Genomic DNA, 25,989 nt, shown 5'->3' with positions numbered 1-25,989 from the left:
AGATATGTGAGTGTGTTTCTTGTTGGAGCAACTACAGCATCATGTATTTGCGCATTCTGGTCATAGCAATCCCAGAGTGCAGGCGCAAGTACATTGAGCAGCAAGTGTTATGATCGTGCCATTAATACTGTTAAGGTAAGACAAAATTAATAAACTTAAGAAAATGATGGAAATCTAGGTAATTTAAATCAGTAACATTCTAACTTGTTTTACTTTTAGGAATGAAAAGCAATGCGTCGAATGATGCATGAGCTGGATCGCATATGCTAATAAGAATTGGATCGTTCTGGGACGGCAACTCCACTACAGAGGCCGGATCTCTACACTGGTAAGTCAGAAAACAGCATGATCGTAAATATCCGAATAATAAATATCCTATGACTTAACACTAGAATCCAAATTGGGGTCATTTTGACCCCAACGCAATTTTAATATCTCGAAAACGGCTGAATATTTTTACAAAAAAAAAGCTTTTCTTAAAATCCAAAGCTATATCTAAAACAAAAATTTCAGATTTTTCTGTTCGACCAGTTCCGAGAACCAACTTGACTATACCTAGAATGCTTTTTAGGGTCATTTCAACCCCTACTTGTAAAACGCTATAACTTCACTATTTTTGAAGATTTTTCAAATCCGTAAACTGTTACTTTTTAGTATATTTGTTGATTATCTTTTGGGGTTTTTGGTTTTTCGATGCATTTCTTCATAATTCCGCAAGCTCGGTGTATAGCAAAAACGGTCGAAATTCCGTTTTTTCAGCTTTTATTCATTCAAAATCTTTGAATTAAATCTAGAAAAAAGTGTGCGCTAGAAAGTTAGTATGTTGACCAACATTTCAAAAAAAAAATAACGCCAATTCCCATAGTAACGCATCGCGCATAACGCATCGAAACGCTCGCGTACGGAATAACGAAACAAAGCGCAGAACGGAAACTTCCTATGGAAAATGTTAAAATCCACATCTTTAAGATCAATTTGTGGCGTTATTTGTTAATTTAAAAAAAATGATATTATTTTTCAAAGGTGGCCTAATATATCAACATCATAGCGCACACTTTTTTTTTCTAAATTTACATGATACATTTTGAAAGAATAAAATTTGAAAAGGATTAAAATTCGACTCATATCGATCTTTTTTGCTATACACCGAGCCAGCGGAATGGTGAAGTGGTACATCAAAAAATTAAAACCACCAAAAAATAGTCAATAAATATACTAAAACGTAACAGTTTACGGATTTGAAAAATCTTCAAAAATAGTGAAGTTATAGCGTTTTCAAAATAGGGGTCAAAATGACCCCTAAAAAGCATTCGGGCAAGTTTCCAAAGCAATGTATTCTAGTGTTAATTCTCAAAAAGCAAATGTTTTGATTTCACCGCAGCATTCTGCGGGTAGAAGAAAATATCACATTCATAGAATATACCAAACACACACCTACAAGAGAGCTAGTCTCACCCACACCACCAAATAAACCAATGCAAATGTGTGCGGCAATACATGGGTGATCCGTCAAATTTTGACTTGCTGGGAGGTTGCTGGTACTCTTGCTGGAACTACATGACAGCAGCAGAAAATTTGAATTTCTGTCAGCCGGGTGGTGTCAGGGCTGCGTCGTAAGATGACGTCGAACGTCAGATCACAAGTGTTTCTGTTATTTTTAAAATTCTAAGCAATTTAAATGAATTTTACTATTTTTGCTACATGGAAACCTCGATTCCGTGTTTGGAAAATTCAATTTTGCTGACATATAAAATCGGACGACCGACTTCACCCGTCAAATTCCATATATTTTCGTCTGTCAAAACATGACGCAGTAAACCCCTGGAACTCCAGGAACAATATTTACTACTGGCATATAAAAACGCAAGAGTCTGCGGCAAAAATCAAAATCATTTGATTTTTAGTACAGAAAACACAAGGTATGCTGTCAACCTGTGGTCACAGCTTTGCGCAACCGCATGCGGTTGCGTTTTTTCCCATGGGAGAGATATGGGCTGTCACCGCAGACGCAAGACCTTGCGGTTTCTGTACTAAAAAATCAAACGGGTTTGATTCTTGCCGCAGACTCTTGCGTTTTTATATGTCAACAGTAAATATTGTTCCTAGTAGATTTTAATGAGATCTCATATAAGTGGTATATTCAAACAATAAAGTATTATTTTTGGCAAAAAGCTGTGCTCGTTTGACAGATCTAAAACGCAACCACATGCGGTTGCGCAAAGCTGTCACCACACAATGCACGCGTTTACGTAAAGCTGTGACCAGAGGTTAAAGCACTGACCTATTTTTTTACTTTGTTTTTGCTTGAAATGCTTTGTAGGAAGATACTCAAGGAAGATAAAAAAAACTTTTCACGAAAAGGGTGGTTAAAAGCTCCGCGTAAATCGATACACACACACTTAGACCCTCTGTTCCACGGCTGACCACGGTGTTAGTATCAAGAATCAACAAGTGTCTGTCACCAAATGTTGAACGATATAAGCTGATACATCGGAAATACTGGATCGCATGATCCATGGTTTTGCGGAAATTGACAATAATCTAATATCCCGAGCAGTCGAAAGAGCTACTAGCTACAAAGTCATGGGTTGTTGGTCCTATTTAGTCCCTCCTCACAGTTTGACAACGCACCGGTGTGGTTAGCAGTGCGCGGTTTTCCTGAAATAGGTTATCGAGAAATAGAGTTGACATGGCCTCATGGTCGCAGTCAAACTATGACTCACATAGAAAATCAGGACATATGGCCTTAGTAGTCGGTTCCAAGCTCAATAGAGGTCTATGCCTCCAGGTTAGCTTGCGAAGGTCCAGGAAGCTGGATTCAACCGCCGTACTGGAGTAAATCCTCGTCGAATAAAAATAAAAGAGTCCCTTGGCCGAAATTAAGTCGGATTTCGAACAACTTTGTTACCCGTTACACGTTCTACCGCCAACCCGAGTAGTTTTGGGAATTTCGTTTTCAAATAACTTTTGATTGGATTGACGTATCGGCATGAAACTTTTAGAATGCCTAGAAAAACTCATTTTCTATCGTTTTGCTAAAGAAAACAAAATTTTTCAAGGAATTTAAATAATTTTTATTCGCGTTTTTCGGTTGATACCCCTCAAACGTTCAACCGGACTACCCGGGTAGTCCATACATTTTGTATGGGAGATTCCGTTTTCCTGTACTTTAGACTTATTCTTCTTCTTCTTCTTGGTGTAACGACCTCTTGGTCATGCCTGCCCGTTAAGGGCTTACGAGACTTGTTTCCCTGTTGTACGTGAATATTCAGTCCTCTCGTACAGGGGAGGGTCCGGTCTCGATTGGGATTCGAACCCACGCCGTCGAGGTGGTGAGCCCCGGCGCTCATGGGCCGATTTTCTAACCGGCGCTACCGCTCGGCTGTCGCGGACCCCCAACTACTTCAGACTAATTATCTTTTTATTGAGATGTCGGATCGATTTGAAATTTTCGGTGAAGATACTTGCGATACTTAAAAATTCATTAAGTATGTTAATCTGAAGTTCGAAAAAATTTCACCCTTCACATCTAAAACCATCTATCTGTGTAGTTCATACATTTTACAAAGAAGTTTGCATTTTCTGTATTTTAGTACTGATATCTTTGCTCTTAGATACTCAACTACTTGAAATTTTGTAGAAAAGGTACATAACATATTGTAAAAATTAATAAACTTTCAGTCGCTTCATGCTTCAACCGGGAACAGAGTTTTGTCCGTTATTTTATTTTTTTTCGTCGGAAATGCTATTCCTAGTAATTCTTCTATATGTCTGTTCGGTTTTATCTATTGTTAGGATTGAGTTTTTCCATAGCTCTCACTTTTACTTAGCTTTTGTTGTACCTCGAATCACATACATAGTCAAGTAGAAACGGATTAATAAACGTGTTTGTGGCGCACATTTTCTGAGCAAAATGATGTAGAGCATACTTGTATTTAATATTAGATTAAGATTTTAAGACCTACGCTTAAGGCATAATTGCTTAAATTGAAGGATTCGTGTTTCCGAATGAAACAATCCTATTTGAACATTTAACATTTCTACAACACTTTTGGAACAAAAATTGAATAAATTTCTGAAAATTTCGAATAATTCAGTTTCAATGAACAGTTCCTCTCCGAGACTCGTTGCGATCGGACGCACTTTTTACGAAACAGAGTGTCAAAAAAAAGTGCAAGAGCAAACCACATCATGGATGCTTCGAGAAGCACCCTGCGGGTGAATTTCTCGAAGCTCCCCAAAAAGCAGTCCTTGATGGAGGCCACAACCCTCGCCATGGCCAAGCTGGGTCTAAGCAGCTCTACAATCGTATCAATCCGGACGAAGCCGGCATCCCACTTCCTTCACATCCGAGTGAAGGACCAGAGCCTTGCTCTAAGAACCGTCGAGGAGAACGACGGCAAGCATTCTCTCGAATGCGACGGGAAGAAATTCCCGATTCCGATCGCAATGGTCGACAATTCCGTGGTCATCAAAATCCACGATCTGTCCGAGTACATCACGGACAGATGCATTTCGGAATTCTTTGCTCGCTACGGAGAAGTCCGGTCAATCCGGTCCGGAGTATGGGCGAAGCCATACCCGTGTGCCGGAATCCCTGACGGATACCGCTACGTCACAGCGGTCTTGTCTAAGCCGGTGCCGTCATACATCTTGATTGGAGGGGAAGAGACGCTGATAACATACCGGGGACAGCAGCAAACGTGTCGAACATACCGGCTTGCTGCACACCATGGGATAACCTGCACCCAAGGCAGGTAACTTGTGGCTCAGAAGACGAGCGTCAGCGAGAGGCTGTCGTATGCGTCAGCGGTGCAGAATGGCACACAAACCGTCCGTGCACCGACCGACCCGGTGAGCACAACCGACCGTTCCGGCAAGCACAATGCACATTCCATCGAGCCCAAACCGATCATCCCGGCGCCCACATCGACCGTCCCGGAGAGCGCACCGGCCGTCCGCGCACCGACATTCCCGACGAGCACATCGACTTCGAGCCTGACAATAAGCGCACCAGCAACGATCATCCCGATGCAGGCCACTAGCGTTGCGGCTAGTACACGGACCGTCCCGGCAGTAGCATCTTTCATCCGGGCAAGTGCGTTGACCGTACCGGTAGCATCGACCAGCACCAAGATGGAAACACTGGACTTCAGGTGGACGCCGATGCCTCATCGACGTTCAAAGCCCCTCGTGTCCCTTCACCTTCCGCTACACCTTCATCCCTTTCCTGGCAAACAGTGGCAGGTAAGAGAAAGACGGACGAACAGACGGACAGCGACGTGTCGTGCAAGTCTGGGGAGGAACCGATCAAGCGTAAGCCAGGTCGTCCTCCCAAAAAGACCAACGCTACGGCAGCGAAACCGACTGGGCTAATGGAAGTGGACGCACAGTAGTTTGGTGGAGATGGATGAGTTGATGACATCAATGAGGATCGCATCGATAAACATCAATGCGATATCCAATTCTACCAAATTAGATGCACTACGGACATTTATACGCACTCTTGACACAGACATAATCTTCCTACAAGAAGTTTCTGTCAAAGACTTAGTGCTCCCTGGGTAGAATGTTGTAACAAACATTGATCACACAAGGAGAGGTACAGCGATTGCCTTGCGGGTGAACCTAAAATTTTCTCACGTCGAACATAGCTTGGACTCAAGACTAATCTGCGTCCGGCTTGAGAATTCTTCCACGCTATGCAACATTTACGCTCCTTCGGGAAATCAAAACAGAGCTGAGCGGGAACTCTTTTTCAACCGCTCGTTGGCGTATTACCTGCGGAATGCACCGGGACCAGTCATCCTTGCATGGGATTTCAACTGCGTGCTGAAGTCCAAGGACGCGACGGGTATGGGGAATACGAGTCTCACTTTGCAAAACTGACAGTATGCAGTTGTGTGACAGCTGGGAGGCTCTCAAAGGAAACTTTGTAGAGTTCTCTCACATCACACGTGGTTCGGGCTCTCGCATCGATCGCTGCTACGTCTCTAAGGACATGAAGGATCAACTGCGTGCAACAGACATGCACGTATTGTCTTTCTCGGACCATAAGGCGCTCACGGTGCGCATCTGCCTTCCAAACATACCTCGGATGCGGCAAAATGGATACTGGCAACTTCGGCCACATATCTTGACAGCCGAAAACATGGAGGAGTTTAGATGTAAGTGGAACTATTCACCCAAAAGACAGCAAAACTCAGTTCTAAAAACTTTTTGGCCCATGAATCAATGAAAATGCAACATACATATTATAGTAATATTTTATATCAATTCTTTGGGAAGCTAAGGTTTAGCTTAGCCTCTAAAAGTGGTTGGTTTAAAAAATGTTTTAAACAAATTAAATAAAAAAGATTGTGTTAAAAAAGTGTGCTAAAAACGCTTGGCAGTCAACGTGTTAAGTGGCATCACTCCTGACATCACTTCTAGGGATGGTATGGGTTGATTTCATAGCCCCTAGTGCGAGTCTAAGATATCTGTATTGGATTCTTTCTAGTCTAATCAAATGCGTCTTGGCGGCCCAGGGGAATCATATGCTCCCATATTCCAAGACAGACAGTATAGTTGTCTTGTATAGTCTCAGGAGATCTTGTGGGTGTGCCCCAAACCAGAACCCCGAGATCGTTCGAAGGAAGTTGAGAGAACACCTTCATATCAACCACTGAAAATTCAGACGAGAAGAATGTACACAACCAACGTTTGTTTTGTGTCAGTCAAGTCGTGAAATTTAGTCCGCTAGCCTTGGTGTTCGTCGCTGTCAAAGTCCTGTTTGGTGACGAAAACCGGGGCCGGTCAGTATAGGAAAACGGAATCTCCCATACAAAATGTATGGACTGTTGAGTTTGCGATTACAATTTCAACAATCGAGTAGGCTATAGGTAGTAGTAGACTGTGATGAAGGTGAAACAAGATTTTATTCTTTGTCTGTATGTTAGTCTCATCAGATGTCATCTGTGTTTCTGTTCAGTACGTGTAATAAAACCAGAGTAGTGCAGTGGAAGAGAATCAAATAATCAACAGGTTATGGGCCCACAATCTTGAACGTGAAAATGGTGGATACGAATTTTTCGATTGAAAAGTTGAACGATTTCAATTATGAAATCTAGCGTTTTCGGCTGGTGTTGCTGCTGACCAAGGAAGGTTTGATCGACGTGGTGAAAAATGAGAAGCCAGATACGCCTGATGCTACCTGCATTGTTAAAGATGGTAGGGCTAGAGCTTTTATTGGTTTGTCCATCGACGACAACAAAGCGTGTCACGTCATCCGTTCCGCAACTGCAAGAGAAATGTGGGAAGCTCTGCGGAAACATCATGCACGAGCCACGCTATCCTCCAAAATTCGTGTTCTTAGAAAACTGATTCGTCTACAATTGCCCGAAAATGGCAACATGGCAGAACATCTTGCTGAAATAACGCAATTGTCGAACCGACTCGCAAGTATGGGAGATGCTCTGATAGATTATATTATATAGATAACCGCCCGTGAAAGCCGACCAAAAGAAGACTTGAATTTGCAATTCGTGAAAGGAAAGCTTGTAGATGAATGGCGGTAGAGAGTCGAGCGTGATGGCCATGTAAATGGGTAGTGGCATTCTTGTAAGGTTGTAAGAACGAAGCAACCTGTGCAGAAGAAAAGGCTCTGCCATTATTGTAATAAAGAAGGGCATATTAGGCGCTACTGCAGGAAGCTAGAACAGGATCGATTACTGAAAAAGACGAAGGACGAAGCTATGAACAGATCGTTTAAACAAAAGGCGCATTTGGTGGATGGAAATGCAGAAGTAGAAGTGTGTTTGGGAGCTAGATCTGAAAAGGAGAATTGCTTTGCATCATGGATCTTCGATTCAAGAGAACTTCTCAAATGACTAGCAACGCATCGCTACTAGATGATATACGTGCGAACACCACAAATGTAAGCTTGGCTGATGGAAGGGAAAAATCTGCAGCAGGGTTTGGATCTGCTAAGTTTCGTGCTATTAATGGAAATGAAAAGGACATCCTTGTCAGGCACATGAAACATGAGTATAATGTGCCGTCACTGTCAGGAAGTCTGCTGTCTGTAAGCAAGTTGTGTCATAAGGACTGCACAGTAACCTTTTACAAAAATGGTTGTGTTGTGAAGAAAGACGGCAAAGTTTTGATGAAAGGACAACGCAATGGAAATCTTTATCAACTCAATACCGATGTACAGCGTACCCTCTTGACAACGGCCGGACATAATGCCAACTGCATTCACATGTGGCATCATCGCCTGGGTCACAGGGAGGATAGTGCTGTGAAAATCATCATGCAGAAGAAATTAGGACTTGGATTAGACATACGCGAGTGTTCTATTGACTCAGTATGATGTGCTTGCTTTGAAGGAAAAATGACAAGAACATCATTCCCTAAATATTCCCTTCCCCAATTCCATTCCCTAAAGTCTAACGCGGTAGGTGACTTGATCCATACAGACGTATGTGGACCTTGAGTGTCGAGACACTAGGCGGAAAGCGTTATTTTATGACCATGGTACACGATTTCAGTCGGTACTGTGTGATATATTTGTTAGCGCAAAAATCAGAAGCTACCGAAAAGATAGAAGCTTACGTTCAAATGATGAAGAACCAGTTTAACAGATCGCCGAAAGTTATTCGAGCAGATGGTGGTGGAGAATACTCTTGTGCTCGCCTTAAGAGTTTTTTAAGCAAGAATGGAATTCTTCTACAACAGACAGCTCCATATAGTCCACAACAAAATGGAGCTGCCGAGAGGAAGAATCGTTCGTTAATCGAAATGATCCAATGCCTTTTGTCTGAATCAGGGCTGGCCAAGAAATATTGGGGCGAGGCAGTATCTACCGCAAATTCACTGCAGAATATTCTTCCAACATCAGCGATCCGTGTTACACCATACGAAATTTGGTGGGGCAAGAAGCCTGTGTATTCTTTTCTCCGTGTATTTGGATCAGTAGCCTATGTCCACGAAGACCGTATACCTAACCTTGCTTTTTCAGTTGAAGGAATACAGGTCGGCCTCGATTTTCGACATCAAATGGGACTTTCATAGCGAAGAAACGAAACTTTGTGTTAAATTTTAGTGTTTCCTTCGTTTATAATACCTACTCAAGACTTAACAGACACAGAACAAACGTTACTGATGTACATTTCTTCTTCTTCTTCTTGGCGTAACGACCTCTTGGTCATGCCTGCCCATTAAGGGCTTACGAGACTTGTTTCCCTGTTGTACGTGGATAGTCAGTCCTCTCGTACAGGGTAGGGTCCGGTCTCGGTTGGGATTCGAACCCACGCCGTCGAGGTGGTGAGCCCCGGCGTGGGCCGATTTTCTAACCGGCGCTACCGCTCGGCTGTCGCGGACCCCCTGATGTACATTTATCTCATCTCAATTCTCAGCGGTGGATATGATAGTGCTCTTCAAACAAAAAGAAAGTTTGTGTGTTTTGCCATCAAATCAATGATGATCAATGTTGCCGCTGCGACCTCTCTTTTTAACGATCTTGGTTTGAAGTTTGCGATTCGTGTAGATCGCGCTACTGAAACCCTGCGTGCTCAGATGTTTTTACATTTTTTATTCATCGCTTATCATAAACGGCATAATGTTTCAAAACTTTTTTTCTTGGCAACACTTTTGTACTTACAATAAATTCAGGATCTCAATCATAAGTACTTTACAGTACACCCACCCTTCCGCGACACATTTCATCGCTTACTAACAATGCTTACAACGCTGAGTGTTTATAAACACTCGTATGCTTCACAACGTGGAATTGGCTCTTCTGCCTCTTTTACCCTAGTACGTACCTTAATCGCAAATGTAATGAATGTGTGCAAGTCTTCGAGAAAAGATTTTGAATGCAAATAAGTTACAGCACAATGATCACTTCTCATAATCCACAAATAACTTCGTACCACACCACTAACTCACTGTGGGAAAGCTGAGCTTTGACGTAAACGTCATGTGGCGTCCGTCGAAGATACGACCACTTGTTGATGTTATTTGTGGCTGCGTACGCAATAATTTAAAAACACGTCTTCCAAACACTATGTTGCTCTTTCGTCAGGCTTTCCGATTACAGTCGATATCCGACTTACACCGATAATGGGGACCAGAAAAATCCGCGTATCTCGAATTTCCACGTATCTCGAATATTGCTTTACACATAGCTTATACTAAGAGTTAAGAGATCGGGTTCTTGTGTACATGTATCATAGAATATTCAAATTTTTTCTTTGTCTATGAGCCACGCTACACGAGCCGCAAACTCAAAAACTTTGCGGCGCAAAGAGGTTTTTGTTTTTGATTTTTTATTTCAATGCACACAAAAAGTAAAAGATGGATAATCTGTTGATGGGTGAAGTGTGGCTAACTACCCTATCGCGGGACATCGAGTTGAGTACCCAAAACTTGCAACAACGCAACAGGCAACGCAACAGGCGTATTGTGCGTAGGCAAGAAGATGGCAACCGTTTGCTGGACAATACTGTAGCAGAGCAAGCAAATGAAACTATAATTAACTTTCTTCGCATGAAGAAGGAAGATTTTGATGTTCTCAAGTTACATAAAAAGTGGTAGGATAAAATATTTTAATCATTATCATTAAACTTTTTGAAACTTTTGGATAAAATCAGATTTGTGTGAACTGAAGATGATATCTTGTTTGCTTATAAAATAAAAAAAATAAAAAAAATAAAAGTAAAATATGCATCCATCACATTATCGCCTGTGATGGATGCATATTTTACTTTTTGTGTGAACTGAAGATGAGATCTTTTTTGCTTCGAAGGAAGCTTTTTGAGTTAACTGATAACAAAAACAAAAACAGCAGAGACTGACGCATTCATAGACTGTCAGAAACTCAAAAACTTTGCGGCGCAAAGAGGGGAACAGCCGAAAAGTTTACGTCAGAAACTTTTCAGCTCCGTGAGCTGAAAACTGCACCCGCAAAGTTTTTGGCAGCTAACCGCAAACTCAAATGCGCCAGAAGAAGAAGATGAAGAAGAAACAAATGTAAACATAACAAATCTCAAAAACAAAATGAATTGACATACGGTGATAAATTTACGTGTTTCTTTTGTAGTTACGGTATTATTTTGTCATTTTATAGTGTCCGGCCTGCTACACGAGCCGCAAACTCCAACCGCAAACTCAAAAACCGTATAAGTTTACGTCAAAATCTTTGCGGTTCGTGTAGTCGCGTTTTGCGGTACCAATTCTGTGAGCCACGCTACACGAGCCGCAAACTCAACAACTTTGCGGCGCAAAGAGGGGAACAGCCGAAAAGTTTACGTCAGAAACAGAGCCGGTCACAGCTTGATTACTCAAACAGGTACATAACAAGGTATGAGTTCGGATTGACGGCTTCTTTCATCAATTCAATCAGTGAATTGATCGACCAGACACTTAGTGAACACATCATAATCAAACAACTCAAAGCTACCACTTATCAAAGCTACAACTTAAGAATCGTTTTATTTCAACTTCCTTCTTGCATCGACTATTTTAGCATAGCACCTTTTCATAATTTAAATCCTGAATGTATTGCTACTACACCAAACGATAGATTTTCGTAATGCACACATTTGAAGCCTGCATTTTCAATCATAATTTTGAAATCCCGCTGCAATGGAAATTTCCGGATACTTTCCACTAAGTATTGATACGGCTGCCATTGGTTTGCCAATATTTGTCCCATGGGTGGGATGACTTGAAATGAATACTGATCGTAGAGCCTACAAATATAATACATCATTAGTCGAGACATTACGCAGCGATTACGATAAAATTAAAATTACCATTTTAAGTACTCGTTGTTAACATGACTGAATTCGAGACACATAAAACGGCCTCCGGGTTTCAATACCCGATAAGCTTCTTTGAGAACCTAAAACAGTGCAATGATGTATGAAATATTCATCACGACATATTTGGATAAACCCTCACCTGATCGATGTGCGTGCAATTTCTGATTCCAAAAGCAATCGTGTAAACAGTGTACGTATTATCGTCGAAAGGTAACTTTTCAGCGTCTGCACACACCCAATCAATCGAATCACCAGCAGTTTGTAAATTCAGCCTGGCGAAAAGTACAATTTACATTATTTGAATCTTACTGGGTAGACTTTATCTGTCTCTTACTTTTCCCATCGTTTTTGACCAACATCCAGCATGTTTTGATTGATATCGCAAACGGTGACGTGACTAGAGGCACGATCTTTGCTTGGTAAACTCTGTAAATATTTCATGTATCGAAACGAAATATCGCCGGTTCCCCCAGCCATGTCCAAAAGGCGAATTCCGTTGCCAACTGGGCCCAATCGCTCCATGAATATGTCCTTCCAAACGCGATGCACTCCCATCGACATTGCATCATTCATTAAATCGTATGACGCTGCTACCTCTTCGAACACTTTGTGCACTTTCTTCCATTTTTCGCTTTCCTTCACAGTTTCGAAACCAAAATGAGTTTCAGATTCGTTTGTAGGGGAATCATGAACATCGCCGACGGTTTTTGTAGAGAATTTCACTAATGGGAACAGGATCTTTTGCCTATTAAGCACACCGAGTCTTCGTAACAGCGACATGATTTGTTTTTGTTTTGGTTTACAGCTGCGATTGAACGAGCTGCGATGGACTGCGTACCTACTGTCAAACATGGCTGCGTACGCAACTCAAAAGCGAAAAAGGTGACTTAAAACAGCAGGTGTATTTATTAAAGTTCATTCATCCGTCAAGTCCAATTGTGAAAGCGGAAATATTTCAATCGTTTTAATTCCACCAGTTTTTCGATTGACAAGTAAAATTCATTTGTGCAAAACAAAGTCCAAACAACCATTCCTTGTGATTTTGGTAAAATCCCAAATGAGGCCCCCTAGTCGCCGCATCGTCGTCATTTTTTCCACGTTTGCGCCTGAATGTTATGGAATAGGTGGCACATCAATTCAGTTTGAATATTTGAACCGTGGAATTGGTAAAATCCTAAATGAGACTCCCTAGTCGCCGCATCGTCATTTTTTCGACGTTTGCGCCTGAAAGTTTTGTAATAGGTGGCACATAGAGTTGTGTAAATCGGATTCAGATTCATGAATCTGAATGAATCTCTGCCTTATAAGGGATTCATGAATCTTTCGCCGCGAGATTCATGAATCCCAAAGACACACCAAATGATGTAAAGTCACCAACCAAAAGTCGGTTAAGGGACCACCTTTTTTTTTTTTTTCTTTTGGTCTCATTGTCCACGCCTATGACAGAATCGGGGAGATTCATGACAGAACCATGAAAGATTCATGAAGATTCATTAAGGTTTCGAAAAATTCATTAAGCTTTGAATATTCGAATCCGCAAAGATTCATGAATCCATCTGAATGAATCTTAGGTAAAAGATTCATATGAATGAATCTCGCCAAAAGATTCATTAAGCACAACACTAGTGGCACATCAATTCAGTTTGAATATTTGAACCGTTTGTTATAAATTTGTGATATAAGGGGGGGCCATGGGCCCCCCTCATACCGCATCCCTAGGTTGATTGCGTAGCCGAATATGCATAAACTCATGCAAGTAATGCAAGAGGGATTTCATGTTATACATCCTTTCTAGTGTATCCATAATCTTTACAGCGTTTTACATCTCACCTAGCAATTGCGGCAGTGTATGTAGAACATCAAGGATGATAGACTACTGCAGAGTATTTGATGTAGAATAGCAAAACCCACAACTGGCAACACAAACCGGTAAGTAGAAAATCCATCACTTTCTAGGATATACCAGAATGAAAGTTGTCGCGTGGATGTTTGTAGTAGGCACGACCAGTCGAGGGGTACAGGTAAAAGTAGGGGAAAATCGCTTTCCGGTCAAAAACATACTTTTGCGAGGATTGCTGTGTTTCGCCCTCGTTTTCTGATGCGAAAAAGCGATCATAGCCTACCTTATCCTGTACCTTTCAACTGGTCGTCTCTACTTCATACATCCATGCTTCAACTTTCATTCTGGTAGATCCTAGAAAGTGATGATTTTTCTACTTACCCGTTTAGTTGCCACTTGTGGGTTTTGCGATTCAACATCAAATACAGGCTGGCCCCGGTTTTCGTCACCAAACGGGACTTTGACAGCGACGAAAACCGGGGCTAGCGGACTAAATTTCTTATGCTTAGTTTACACGAGGCGCAAAACTCTGAAAACATAGGCGAAAATATCATTTTTTCTGTCACTTTTTTTCGCTTCGTGTAGACGTTGCTATTCGTGAGCCGATGTAGATGTAAGCGCGTTCAGCATTTTTTTTATTGTTTAACTGTAAAAAAACAGCACAGATGTATTGTGTACACTGAAATCTTATCAACAACCACTGTACATTATCAAAAACAACTTTTTCCCATCCACCGGCACTCTTTACCAGGTGCGCAAATTTTTGCAAATCTGTTTTTCACTCGCCGACCGAAAAACAGATTTTCTCTTACTTTGACAGTTGACTGCCCATCTGACAGTATTTTACCGTTTGCAAAGGTTGCTTTGCGCTTCGTGTAGACCAAGCATTACGTTTATAATACCTACCCAACGAGAAATTTTGGCGTTATTTTGGGGTAAAAGAATTCTCTTCAGAACTGCCCGCTCTTCTTTTCAGAATTCTTTTACCCCTTCTTTTGCAGCAGATTTCCTATGCAATCTAGGCGTAAACCGACTTCTGAAAAGAAGGGTAAAACAATTCTCTTTATACTTGCGGGACGCCTCAAAAGAGAACGCTTTTGACGTGACTGTGCGTTTATAATACCTATTTCTGACTATACGCGCAAAAAACGTATACCCGTTCGTAGTAGATTATATGAGCTGGGTTCAGGATATCTTTTCTTTCCCATAATATTTATTTTCATGCAGGAAAATATTTTTGTTTGTTTTATTGTTTTGATATATCGATAATAATAATATATTATCGTCCGGTTCGGAAGGCGATCAGGCGAAACATCCAGAAATGGTCCGACCCCTCCTCTGGTTCGTGCTGGCAAACAGCGACCACGGATCGTAGCAGGGTCCTTCGATGAATGATGGGCAGCACCACTCTGTCATGGCCAGTGAAAACACGTAGAACGCGTTGATGTTCACTTTAAGCCGCTTCTTCCTCCTTGTCGAGACACTGAAATGTGTGAAAAGCGCGGAAAAATCATCATCAGTAAGAACTCTGCTGTGGGTTCTTACACACGTACTTACTGTCTGGTGCGAGTTAACCCGGTCCCTCGGGGTGGCCGAGTCGGTTGATCCAAGCGCTGCTATCGAACACTGGCCACCGATACTATGTTACACCCGGTAACAACGGCTATAAGAAAAATCTAACAACTAATGAAACAACGAATACGCTGGTAAAAACACGGTCGAATGCTTGCTAGTTGGCCAGACTTGCACAGTAAACAGTAAACAGTAAACAAACAAAGGTTTGACAGCCAGTACCTCTTTCCACTGCGGTGCCTCCCAAAAAAAAATTATTGGTAGGTTATGAGGAGTCCAAGCCTACCAAAACTACACTTGGCAAGGTTCTTTTTGGTAGGCATGTATACCTTTGGTAGGAAAGTGCAGCAAGGTTCTCCTTGGGTACTCAAGACTTGACTAACACAAAACAAACGTTGGTTGTGTATATTCTTTTCGTCTGAATTTTCAGTGATTGATATGAAGGTGTTCTTCAAACTATAACAAAGTTTGTGTATTTAATCATCAAATCAATGGCCATCAACCGTTTTATATTCCGTTCAAAGACAATTAACAGACAGGTCGCAGCATACCATGTAACGAGCCGAAAACCGTGGGAAAATTTTTGACAGTTGGTTAAAATTTTGTTTACTTCTCACGAACAGCGAAGAAAGTGGGGTAAAACTGCAAATTTGGTATGTTTCTTCAACAGAACAAAGAGTTGAGGCGTTCGAAATATGTTCTGGAGGAAGGCTCCATATAAAGCAGACCAACACACTTAATTTCGGCAATCACAGCGAGCAAAAGGATCCATATCCCATGATTTCACACAGAAGAGCAGTTTCTATCCGCAAAACCATGGATACTGTGATCTAGAATTACCAACTACCTATTTCGTGACGATTTTGGCGGAGATCTCCCACAAGTAAGCTGGAAATTTTTGTAAACACTTTTTTAACCAACTGTCACAACAATGGCGGAGCAAAAAACAGCTTTGACCCGACCTGTCTGTTGATTGTCTTTGATTCCGTTTTACTTCTTTGGTTTTCATGCCGTGAAGGTTTACAATAATACATTCAGTGCTTCAATTGGAAGATATTTTTAATTGAGCAAAGTAGTCTGAAGCAGAAAATCCGAGGCTGACGAAAACCGGGACCAGCCTGTACTCTACAGTAGGCTAGCATTCTTGATGTTCTACATACACTGCCGCGGTTGCTAGGTGAGATGTAAAACGCTGTAATTTAACGAGAATTCAATTGAAACGGTATTTGTTTCACCCATTGCATACCTTTTAGGTACAACCGCTCACAAATGGTGTAGCCACGACAGCGATTTCGGCTGGGGGAGCTTCATTTGGGATTTTACCAGTTTGGAAGTCTTCTTCTTCTTCTTCTTCTTCTTCTTCTTGGCGTAACGACCTCTTGGTCATGCCTGCCCGTTAAGGGCTTACGAGACTTGTTTCCCTGTTGTACGTGGATAGTCAGTCCTCTCGTACAGGGGAGGGTCCGGTCTCGTTTGGGATTCGCACCCACGCCGTCGAGGTGGTGAGCCCCGGCGCTCAGTTTGGAAGTACCTCATTCAAATTGATTTTTACCAATCTGAACTCTATTCGTGATAAAAACAAAGTTTTGTGTTTTGTATTTTTCAACTTCTCAACACGGCTTCATACCTAAGCGCTCCGTTACCCCTAACATTACTGACTTTCGACTAACGCTCTGCGATCGATGATAGCGAAGCTTGAACGACTGGGTGTTACTTCTGATTTTATCTTTTGGATTCGTTCCTACCTAAATGGTCGTTCTTATAAGGTAAAACTTAATGACGCTTTGTCGCAACCCTTTAGTAGTCTTTTTGGAGTTCCTCAAAATAGTAATTTAGGTCCGTTGTTATTTGTTCTATTCGTCAATGATGTGTGTACGGTCCTTCGTAATGTGTCTGTGCTGCTCTACGCTTAACTGTTCATCTCCACTTAGCGAACTCATAGGAAACTCTGGTGAAACTCCTGTCAAACTTGTATGGAGTTTCGAGTTTCCCGAGTTCGCTAAGTGGACACGCATTTGTTTCGGTCTTCTTCGCTTCTTCTTAATCCGTCAGTTATTAAACGTCAGAACGAGGGGCTTTGCTAGTGCTGTCAAGAGTTTCCTACCAGTTTCCTACGAGTTTCCCAGCTGTTGCGGGAACTGAGTTCGACAGTTCGACGGAGGAGAGTTCGCTATGTGGAGATGAACAGTAAGACCTCAAACTCTATAGTGATTTATCAGATCTGAGGGATTGCTCTTCACTACAGGATTCTCTCAACAATTTATGTCTTTGGTGTGATTGGAATCAACTAAATTTATGTGTCTAGAAGTGCTGCATTGTGTCGTTTCATAGAACAAAAAAGCCTATCACATATAGCTATCACCCAAGTAACATTTTAAGTTTTATCATGGTTGTAACGATGTTGTTCATGCTCATCATTAAGTCTCATCTTAAGAGTAAAATATCTTAAAGTCTATGATAAAACCTTCATAAACCCGTTTTAAGTGTAAGAGGGCCCACTCTACAGAACGTTGTCAAAACCATCCCTTAAAACCTTTTCTAGACCAAAAATCACTGATTGGTTTTAAGAGAAGGTTTTAAGAAGGACTTAACAGCGTATTTACAGACTCTTCAAGTCTACTAAGATTTTAGACTTAATGAGCGGTTTTATAGCTATCCTCAAAAGGTTTTAAGGATGTCAAAATTATTAAAACTATTTTGCCTGCTGAGAAACCTCTATAAAACCAATTGGAGTTGGTACACCCATGTTAAAACATTGATAAAACTTGTTAAAGTCTAATAGGTCTTGGAAATGTTACTTGGGCAGTTAAATAGTCAAATATTACAAAGAAGAAATTCGATTCGGGACTTCCGAGCGTTATTAAGCTTACTCCTAACGACAGTAAGCTTACTTTTCACGACCACTATAATGAAATGATAGCAAAAGCAAATAAGACGCTAGGATTTGTCCTTAGAAACACGAAAGAATTTAATGACCCTATGTGTCTTAAAACGTTGTTTGTTAGTTTAGTTCGCCCTATTTTGGAATTTAATAGTGTTATATGGTTTCCGCAACTATTGGCACTATATTCAATCCTATCGTGCCAATAGTTGTAGACGCCAACATTCAAAAAAGGTTTACGAGATTGGCGACACGGTCGCCCCCCTAGCGAAACTCTGATCCATACCCTTACCACTCACGTTGCCTTCTTTTAGGACTGCAAACACTCAAAAAACGACGACTGATAGCACAGGCAGTGTTTGTGGGTAAGCTGATTCAGGGTGAGACTGATGCCCAAAACCTACTAGAACTAGTTAACTTCAATGCACCTTGTAGACGGCTTCGTCATTCTGATTTTCTAAGATTATGCTCTAACAGTACTCGTTATGGCCAGTTTGCTCCAATGACCACTATGAGCAATACTATACTTTTAATAGAGCTTACTACGCCTTCAATTTCTGTGATAACGGTAATACCTTTTAGTTACGCCTAACAATGGACCCGAATTTTTTATAAGTTTATTCACACGCTTCTACACTAGTTTTAGTTTAGTTTTAGATACTCATTGACACACTGTTCGGTCCGTTGAGTTTTACATTATAATATACAAATAATAAACAAAATAAAATGTAATATGAATGTGGGCTTTTCTTCTTAATTGAAAATGCTTAAATCCCCAAAAACTTCTACAACTATAATATTGCGTGGAAGTGTAATGCACAATCAAAGCAGAGCTTTCCAAAACCCCACGAAAGCCCGTCATCGACCGAGCCCCTCGGTGGCACGGACAACTGGACTGGAAAGCTTCAACTAGCACAAACGTCTCTACCTGTCCTTCCACGCTGTGGAAAACTTCAACCTGTTTCCGCGAGATTTCAATTTCCTAAGGGAACAACATTATCGGGGCGGTGGTCCAGGGGGCGAAACACCAGGGGAGAGTTTGCTGAGAGTCTCTCGGAAATGCGAGCGAGAGAAAATCTGTATTCAATTCAAGCAATTGCTAGCGGCTGCAAAGAGCAGCGTTCTGTTCGTGCGATAAGTGTAGCACAGTCGACCAGAATTTCCCTCGCGAATAGTCGTCGCGTTTAATTTGGAGCTGTATTTGCAGTAATTTTGTACTGCAGCCGTGTACGTATCAAGTCACAAGTAGTGAAGTTATTTCTTGTACCTGTTAATCTGCCGAGCTTACCCTTGCTCTTCAATATCCTTGTTGAGATTAGCGAGGTATAATATATATTTCCGAAAAGCCTCTGTAAAAGCTGTTAAGAGCTGCGGTGCTTTGCGTGCGTGAGTCCTAGTCCAGATTTGAGGTCGTGAGAGACATTTACACGGGTCGATTTTCAATCAGATAAGAAAATTGATTTTTGTAATTGAATGAACATTGGAGCCAAAAATAGGCCGAGCGTTTTTGAAGCCCAAACGAAGAAAACCCATTCAGGTGAAACTATTTCCAAATCCAAGCGAATGTGTCGGGCGCTGCAGATATGAGAGGATAGATAAGTGTTGGATGTTAATGGACGAAGATAATCTTCCATACTTACCTGTGTCGTGCAATGGAAACCGTTGCTCACACGGTGTGCAACAGTGTGTGCATCCGCGGCAAGTGCATCGCAACACATGCAATCGTGCTAATAAACTAGTGCATCGAGTAAGGGCTGTAAAAATGAAAAAAAAATGCTTGTGGGAATGAGCGAGACTGTAGATCCGTTTGTTGATTTCAAGCAGCAATAGAGCAATAGAGAGCCAAGATGTATGAAAGAGCACAAGAGCCAGATAAAATAAGATTGAATGATAATACGTCCCAGGTGGCGGATAGGACGGTCGGAAAGGGGAAAGAAGAACCAACAGATGCATTTCTACACCGAGATTCCCGGGATCGTGTACACTATAATCCAACGAAAGGGGGAGAGCAGGGGTTTTTTCGCGGTGTTATCGCCTGACTGCCCCACGGTCAGCGAAACCGGTCACCACCCCGCTTGTCAGCCGACTACCGATGAGCTCCGGCTCCGCGGGAAATTGAGATATTTTCTCTTCCGTGCTAAACATATAAGGGCTGCACAACATGTGTTCCATCCCCGCACGAGCGAGGCGTTCAGAAAGAGGCTGCGAAAACATCTGAAAACATGCCTCAAGTCGTGCAGGCTAACGTAGGTCAAGGACGATGCTTTCGAATGTTGTTTTTCACTCTGCATTGGGCTTCTAGACCACCATTGCTGTTTTATTTTCTCTCGGACTGGCATTAATAATAGTGATTATATTATTATTTTTATTGTAATAGTTCTCTTTATAAAAAAGTTATTTACTACTCTACGAAAGTCTTATGGTTTTGCTATTGAGATGTTTAGCATCTAGGAGGTATTAACTCCCCATTTTCGAATAGCACACTACCTGTTGGTACGTTGTTGTAAGTGAAAAGCTCTTAACAGCTGTAAAGTAGTTTAACGCTGTCCACCTGTTGTTGTCAGATATCCCTAACCGACTACGCCCGGAATAGCGTGACTTATCTTGCTTTTCCAGCCAAGCAATCACCCCAAAACCTACCAATTAAACCGTCACAATGCGCGTCGAAATGAATCTAGACGTTCAGCACTGTCACGATGACATGGACAGCAGAATAGCGGAATTTAAGCAAGATTCAGACAAAATGAATGACTTGAATCTGTTTCTGGACAACGTGCTCGATGAAGCCCAGAAGAGCGCGGAGATAAAGCTCCAGAGCAAATTGGTACGTTGCAACGTGTACTTTTATTAACACTGTGTATAAGTGCCTAACAATGATGTTTCTATTCTTTTCCTCCATTTCTGATAGGATGAGGAGCGGCCTAAAAATGGTGAGTAATATTATTTTGTGCAATTTATGTTATACGACCATGTCGGAACTTTCGTTAATTGTATACTGTGCCGCAGTATGCAGTGTTTAATAAGTACCTAGGTTGTTTGGGTGATATTCATACCAGATATTATCTGAGGTAGACATTAATTGATTAATTAAGCCTATGATTCTGACAACCTTTTATTTCAATTTGATTGAATCGACATACCTTGTTCAATCATAGCCTATAAGAAGGTATATCCAACAGAGAAGCTCCAGTTGTCTTTGACCAAACTATGACTAATCTGGCTGCGTTTGTGTTCAGTTTATTTAAAATGCATTTTATACCATGAATGTTTCCATGCTGGTTTCGCTCGTGGTGAGTTTGTGTGCTCAATATTTGTTCCGGTTTGCCAGTGCTGCTGTGAGTATTCCAGGGCTATCCACAGAAAGAGCATTTTTCTTCTGTAATGCCATTGTGAATATCGTTTGCTAGATGACGATGAAACAACTCACCAACTCCATGGATATGATGCGCCAAGCCTGTGCCCCAAAGTATAAAGTAGAGGAAGGTAATGAACATACTTTCTAAAATTGATCATACCTTGCACCGCTTTTTTAACTGTCATCTGTTTTCAACTTTTAATCAATAAAAAGCGGAGCTGCATGCGCTAAGAAAGTCAATGTTTCCTGAAGATCCCCATAAAGAACTTAAATGCTATACCATGTGCATAGCTCAAATGGCAGGGACAGTAAGTATGCTTCCCATGTTTGGATTTCTTGAGCAATTTAAAAAAACGCATGCTTTCAGATGACTAAAAAAGGGGAGATCAGCTTCTCCAAAACAATGGCTCAAATAGAAGCCATGTTGCCACCCGATATAAAGCCCAAAGCCAAGGAAGCTTTAACGCATTGCAAAGACGTCCGTACGTAGCAAACTCCCTTTTTCACAGGGTCGCCAAAGGAATGTTTAGAAACATTAATTTCTAATGGTTTCAATTACAGAAACATCCTACAAGGATCCTTGTGATAAAGCATACTTCTCGGCGAAATGTGCTGCAGATTTTACTCCGGATACGTTTATGTTTCCTTGAACGTGGAATCATATCATTGAATCAGCCTTAATATTTTTTTTAATGTCTATGAAATCAATTGCGGAATTTTTTTTTGAGTACTCTTTGTCTCTTTTAGTTTTTGCACTATTTACACAAAAAGGGATGCGTGGTGGTTTTTTTTTAAGTGTTAAAGTTTTTTTTAAATGTTATTGATTGTACTGGGTACAAGTATCATTGAATAAATAAATATTATTCAATTCAAGTGGCGTTGAATAAACATGATATCGAAAAAGAGCTGTTAAATGGTTTTATTCGTTTTCTCTCTTTTGATAAAAATGGTATACTTTCCATAGATATTTCTGTCGTGTTTGCTGTCAAGGTTCTAGGTAGGGGATCTTTAAAATGGTACATTCCTAAATTGTTATTATTAGCAAAACTCAATGGAAAAGCTTTTAAGATATTCAATCGTTGGTAGGATTATTCTCATTATTCTTCTGCAAAGGAGTTCCGTTTCTGGCCATTTTGGGCCAAAAAAGAAGTGAATTTGTTATCAACCATTGATGAATTGATTAAAACGTTCTCATGTTATGTCATAAAACTTAAAACAACCACCAAAATACCACACAAACGCAAACTATAGTACAAAACATGATGAAACATTCTGCTGTGTACTCACTTTTTTGGTACGGGTTTAGGGTGTTGTGGCACTATTTTGACCATATCTCGGAAACCCAAAGTCGTATCGCGGCTAAATCACATCAAAATGAAGAGGATAGTGCCAGAAACAATCCCTCATTTTTACTTTTTTAAAACATTGGTTCCTTACAAAGAAAATGACCTTTGTAGCTGGTGTAGCCTGCTGTGTACTGACTTTATGGGTACAGTGTATCTTTTTTATATATAACTAAAATTGAGACAAACGATTTTGAGTTATTAATGTTATGTTATTCTCTTCTAGGCAATAAACTTCTAAGTGGCATCAAGCAACATAGGATGGTAACCCGCACACGAGGTATAGTGCTCAGAATATTCGAAGCCATCTGTAACTGCACAAACTCAGCCCCTATTCCTGGGCAGCGGCCGGCGACAGCACCGGCAAATCTTGGGTCTTCCTCCAAGAATTAAGCTACGTACTACGATACTCTTTTGCAATGCATTCCGACGCACACGTCTTTTAAAAACTGGCTGCCGATTTCGTACATGGCTACGACCATTTTTGAAATCATTTATTGTTTGTACCTTCCGGTCAGCAATCGAGTAACTTTCTACTAAACATACATGGTTCTAAGTACTATTAGTTCACGTCTTTTTTTATTTGTAAGCTATACATATACAAAGTGAATCTGCAAAATGGTAAAGATTTATGTAAACGTACCGAAGTGACTGTTAAATATTCTAATCAAGTATAGACTTTGTGTATAAAAGTGAAAACAATTTACAAAACCACTACCATATCCTTTTTGATATGGATTTGTAGAGCAAATCAGAAGATATAATTAGCTCCAAACCCACCAAGAAAATGAAGTAATTCTCACCAATCAAATTCCGGCCTTTTGAACAAATTACTTATCAACCTATATAACATTTCCAGAGACAAGGTTTCACATGCAAAGCGTCTTCTATACTCATGTTTAGTAAGCAGCAATATCAAACAACCTCCATGGTCTAGTGCGATATTGTTTACAGTCTCGCTGCGGCGATTTTAAACCAAAAAAAAAAACCCAAAACGTTATCATAGAGAGGAAGCCTATATCGTACACCGATGAAAAAAACTTCATTAATTTCTTTTTTTTGCTAGTTATGGATGCTAGAATGGCATCCAACAAATCTTTAATAACAGTTAAGTTGTTTGAAATCTACGACTTCAGAAGAATGATAATTTTGTATTCGAAAGGCTTAATTTAGGCTGAAGTTATAGAAGTACATATAAATTTTTTTTTTATAATAGAACCTAATAAACACAAAATTTTGTTTAGGAAGGTGCTCATTAGTATAATCTCCAAACACACACAGATTTAATTTTTGTATTTTGTCAGAAACGACAATCAAAATTATGAGCAATATATTCGAGCTAAAGAGAACTACCATCGTAAACGGAAACTGAACGGTAAATTTTGAAAATTTATTTGTGAAAATGTATGGTATGGACTCACTTTACTTCATAATAATTATTCGTTTTACACGGTTTATTACAAAATAGAGTTATCTCTTAGGGAAATAGTATCCCCCTAGTGTGATGTCATGTGTAGTGAACAATAAACAAACAATTTAAAAAAGTAACGCTTCCTTATAATAATTTCATCACAACAGACCGAACTAGCATTACAAACATGTTTTGAAATATATGATAAACGGACTAGAACCGTATCAAATCCATGATAAAATTATTGCGCCATATCAACCGGTCCTTTGCTTCAGATCTCCAATTCGAGATACCGATCCTCCGTAAGTCTGCCTCAACCTGGTCAAACCACCATACTCGCTGCGACCCTTTCCTCCGCGTGCTTGTTGGGTCCTTTAAGATAACCGCCCTTGCTGGATAGCTAACAGGCCTCCTCGGTATATGCCCACAGCCATCTCAGTCTCTCCAAGTGCGCGTAGATCTCGTTCCAGTAAGGTCCATGTCCATCCATGTCCGTGGAGCACAACAAGCCTGATTAGAGTCCGGTAGAGCATCAGTTTTGTTCGACTGGACACTTGACCGGAATGTAGCCACTTGCGTAGACTAAGGTGCGATTTCCAGCGAGGATGCCCTCCGAGTTTCCAAGGACGTGCCAGAGTCACATGTGACTTGAGGACTACAGGAAAAAGTATCTGGAGTGTTTCCATATTCCCTGTATGTATTTCGTCTATGACGTGGTGACCTGGAGTCCAACCCGCGGATCCTCTGACTTAAGTCCAGCATACGTTTCCGTAGCCGTCCTCATGTTGACTGCAATAATGTCAATATCGTCCGCGTAGCCCAGGAGATAAATAGAGTGCCAGAAGATGGTAGCTCACGTGTCAATGCCTACTCGCCTGATCACACCTTCTAAGGGCACGTTGAAATGGAGATATGAAGGGTTATCCTCTTGCCTCAGTCTACTATGGGAAACAAACTGAGAGAACGCTTTCGACTGTCACTAGACCGGTGGTGCTGCACAAGGTCTTCAGAAGTTGAATGCTCCTGTGCTCTCTTTTTCCTTCTGAAGACCGATACAAGCCTATTCCTAGCAACCCTGTACTCTTCCACATTGGTTCTTGTTCCAACCTGCAGCATTCTACCCAAGGCAAGGTTCTTCTGGTTAGCGAGCAGCTGACACTCCGCATCAAACCAGTCTGATGTTTACGACCTAAATCTAGCAACTAGATGTTTGGAAGATGAGCTTTACACTCCAGAGCGAATTTTAGCCCATACCTCCTCCATTGGTGCAGTAGCGGCCACATCTTTTGATGGAAGCGCCGCCTCCAGAGTCTGGCAATAGCACACACCCACTTCATCATCCTTCAGCAGGGCGATGTTAAAGCGGTGCGCTCTAGCGACCCGGGGTTTGTAGATCATCGCTAGTTTTGACCACATGCAAACACCGAGTAGATAGTGGTCCGAACTCATATTAGGCTGCCGATAGCTGTGAATGTTTGTGATGCCCGAGAAAAAATGACCGTCAATAAGCATGTGGTCGATTTTGATATCCTTGTGAGGAAAGAAGATCCCTCGGATAACCATTCCGTGGGAGGCTGCGAAGTTAATGCAGCGAAGACCATTGTTATTAGAGCAAACATACAGGTTGTGAGTCCCGATGGTTCCTCCCGAAATTCCTTCCTAAAAAACGGCATGCCTTACTTCTTTTTGGTGTGGTCTGGATATTTTGAGTCAAAGTGGCGGTTTGTTTACTTTTTACTTTCTGTTAGTTACACCACGTTTTGTTCGTTACGCTATGTTGAAA

At 41.1% G+C, this 25,989-nt stretch overlaps 3 protein-coding genes across 3 annotated transcripts; 2 read left to right on the top strand and 1 right to left on the bottom strand.

The window, feature by feature from the left end:
• Positions 1–11,446: 11,446 nt before the first annotated feature.
• Positions 11,447–12,603, bottom strand: LOC131259860 (2-methoxy-6-polyprenyl-1,4-benzoquinol methylase, mitochondrial). The gene is made up of 4 exons (XM_058261466.1): positions 12,139–12,603; positions 11,944–12,076; positions 11,796–11,884; positions 11,447–11,732 (listed from the first exon to the last, which is right to left on the bottom strand). Exons 1-4 carry the CDS (start codon positions 12,582–12,584, stop codon positions 11,519–11,521), a joined length of 882 nt encoding a protein of 293 aa, XP_058117449.1. The 5' UTR covers positions 12,585–12,603; the 3' UTR covers positions 11,447–11,518.
• A 6,649-nt stretch (positions 12,604–19,252) lies between these two features.
• Positions 19,253–23,188, top strand: LOC131259866 (uncharacterized). Its single transcript, XM_058261473.1, has 4 exons — positions 19,253–19,324; positions 20,714–20,921; positions 21,006–21,027; positions 23,022–23,188. Exons 2-4 carry the CDS (start codon positions 20,754–20,756, stop codon positions 23,186–23,188), a joined length of 357 nt encoding a protein of 118 aa, XP_058117456.1. The 5' UTR covers positions 19,253–19,324; positions 20,714–20,753.
• Positions 21,391–22,102, top strand: LOC131259868 (general odorant-binding protein lush-like). Its single transcript, XM_058261475.1, has 5 exons — positions 21,391–21,432; positions 21,505–21,580; positions 21,666–21,760; positions 21,820–21,934; positions 22,014–22,102. The coding sequence occupies exons 2-5, from the start codon at positions 21,505–21,507 to the stop codon at positions 22,100–22,102; spliced, it is 375 nt and encodes a 124-aa protein (XP_058117458.1). The 5' UTR covers positions 21,391–21,432.
• Positions 23,189–25,989: the final 2,801 nt, after the last annotated feature.

The sequence above is a fragment of the Anopheles coustani genome, chromosome 3 (assembly GCF_943734705.1).
Source record: "Anopheles coustani chromosome 3, idAnoCousDA_361_x.2, whole genome shotgun sequence".
NCBI classification, from domain to species: domain Eukaryota; kingdom Metazoa; phylum Arthropoda; class Insecta; order Diptera; family Culicidae; genus Anopheles; species Anopheles coustani.
Note: the sequence above shows the minus strand (reverse complement) of the source record. Positions and strands in the feature narration are given on the sequence as shown.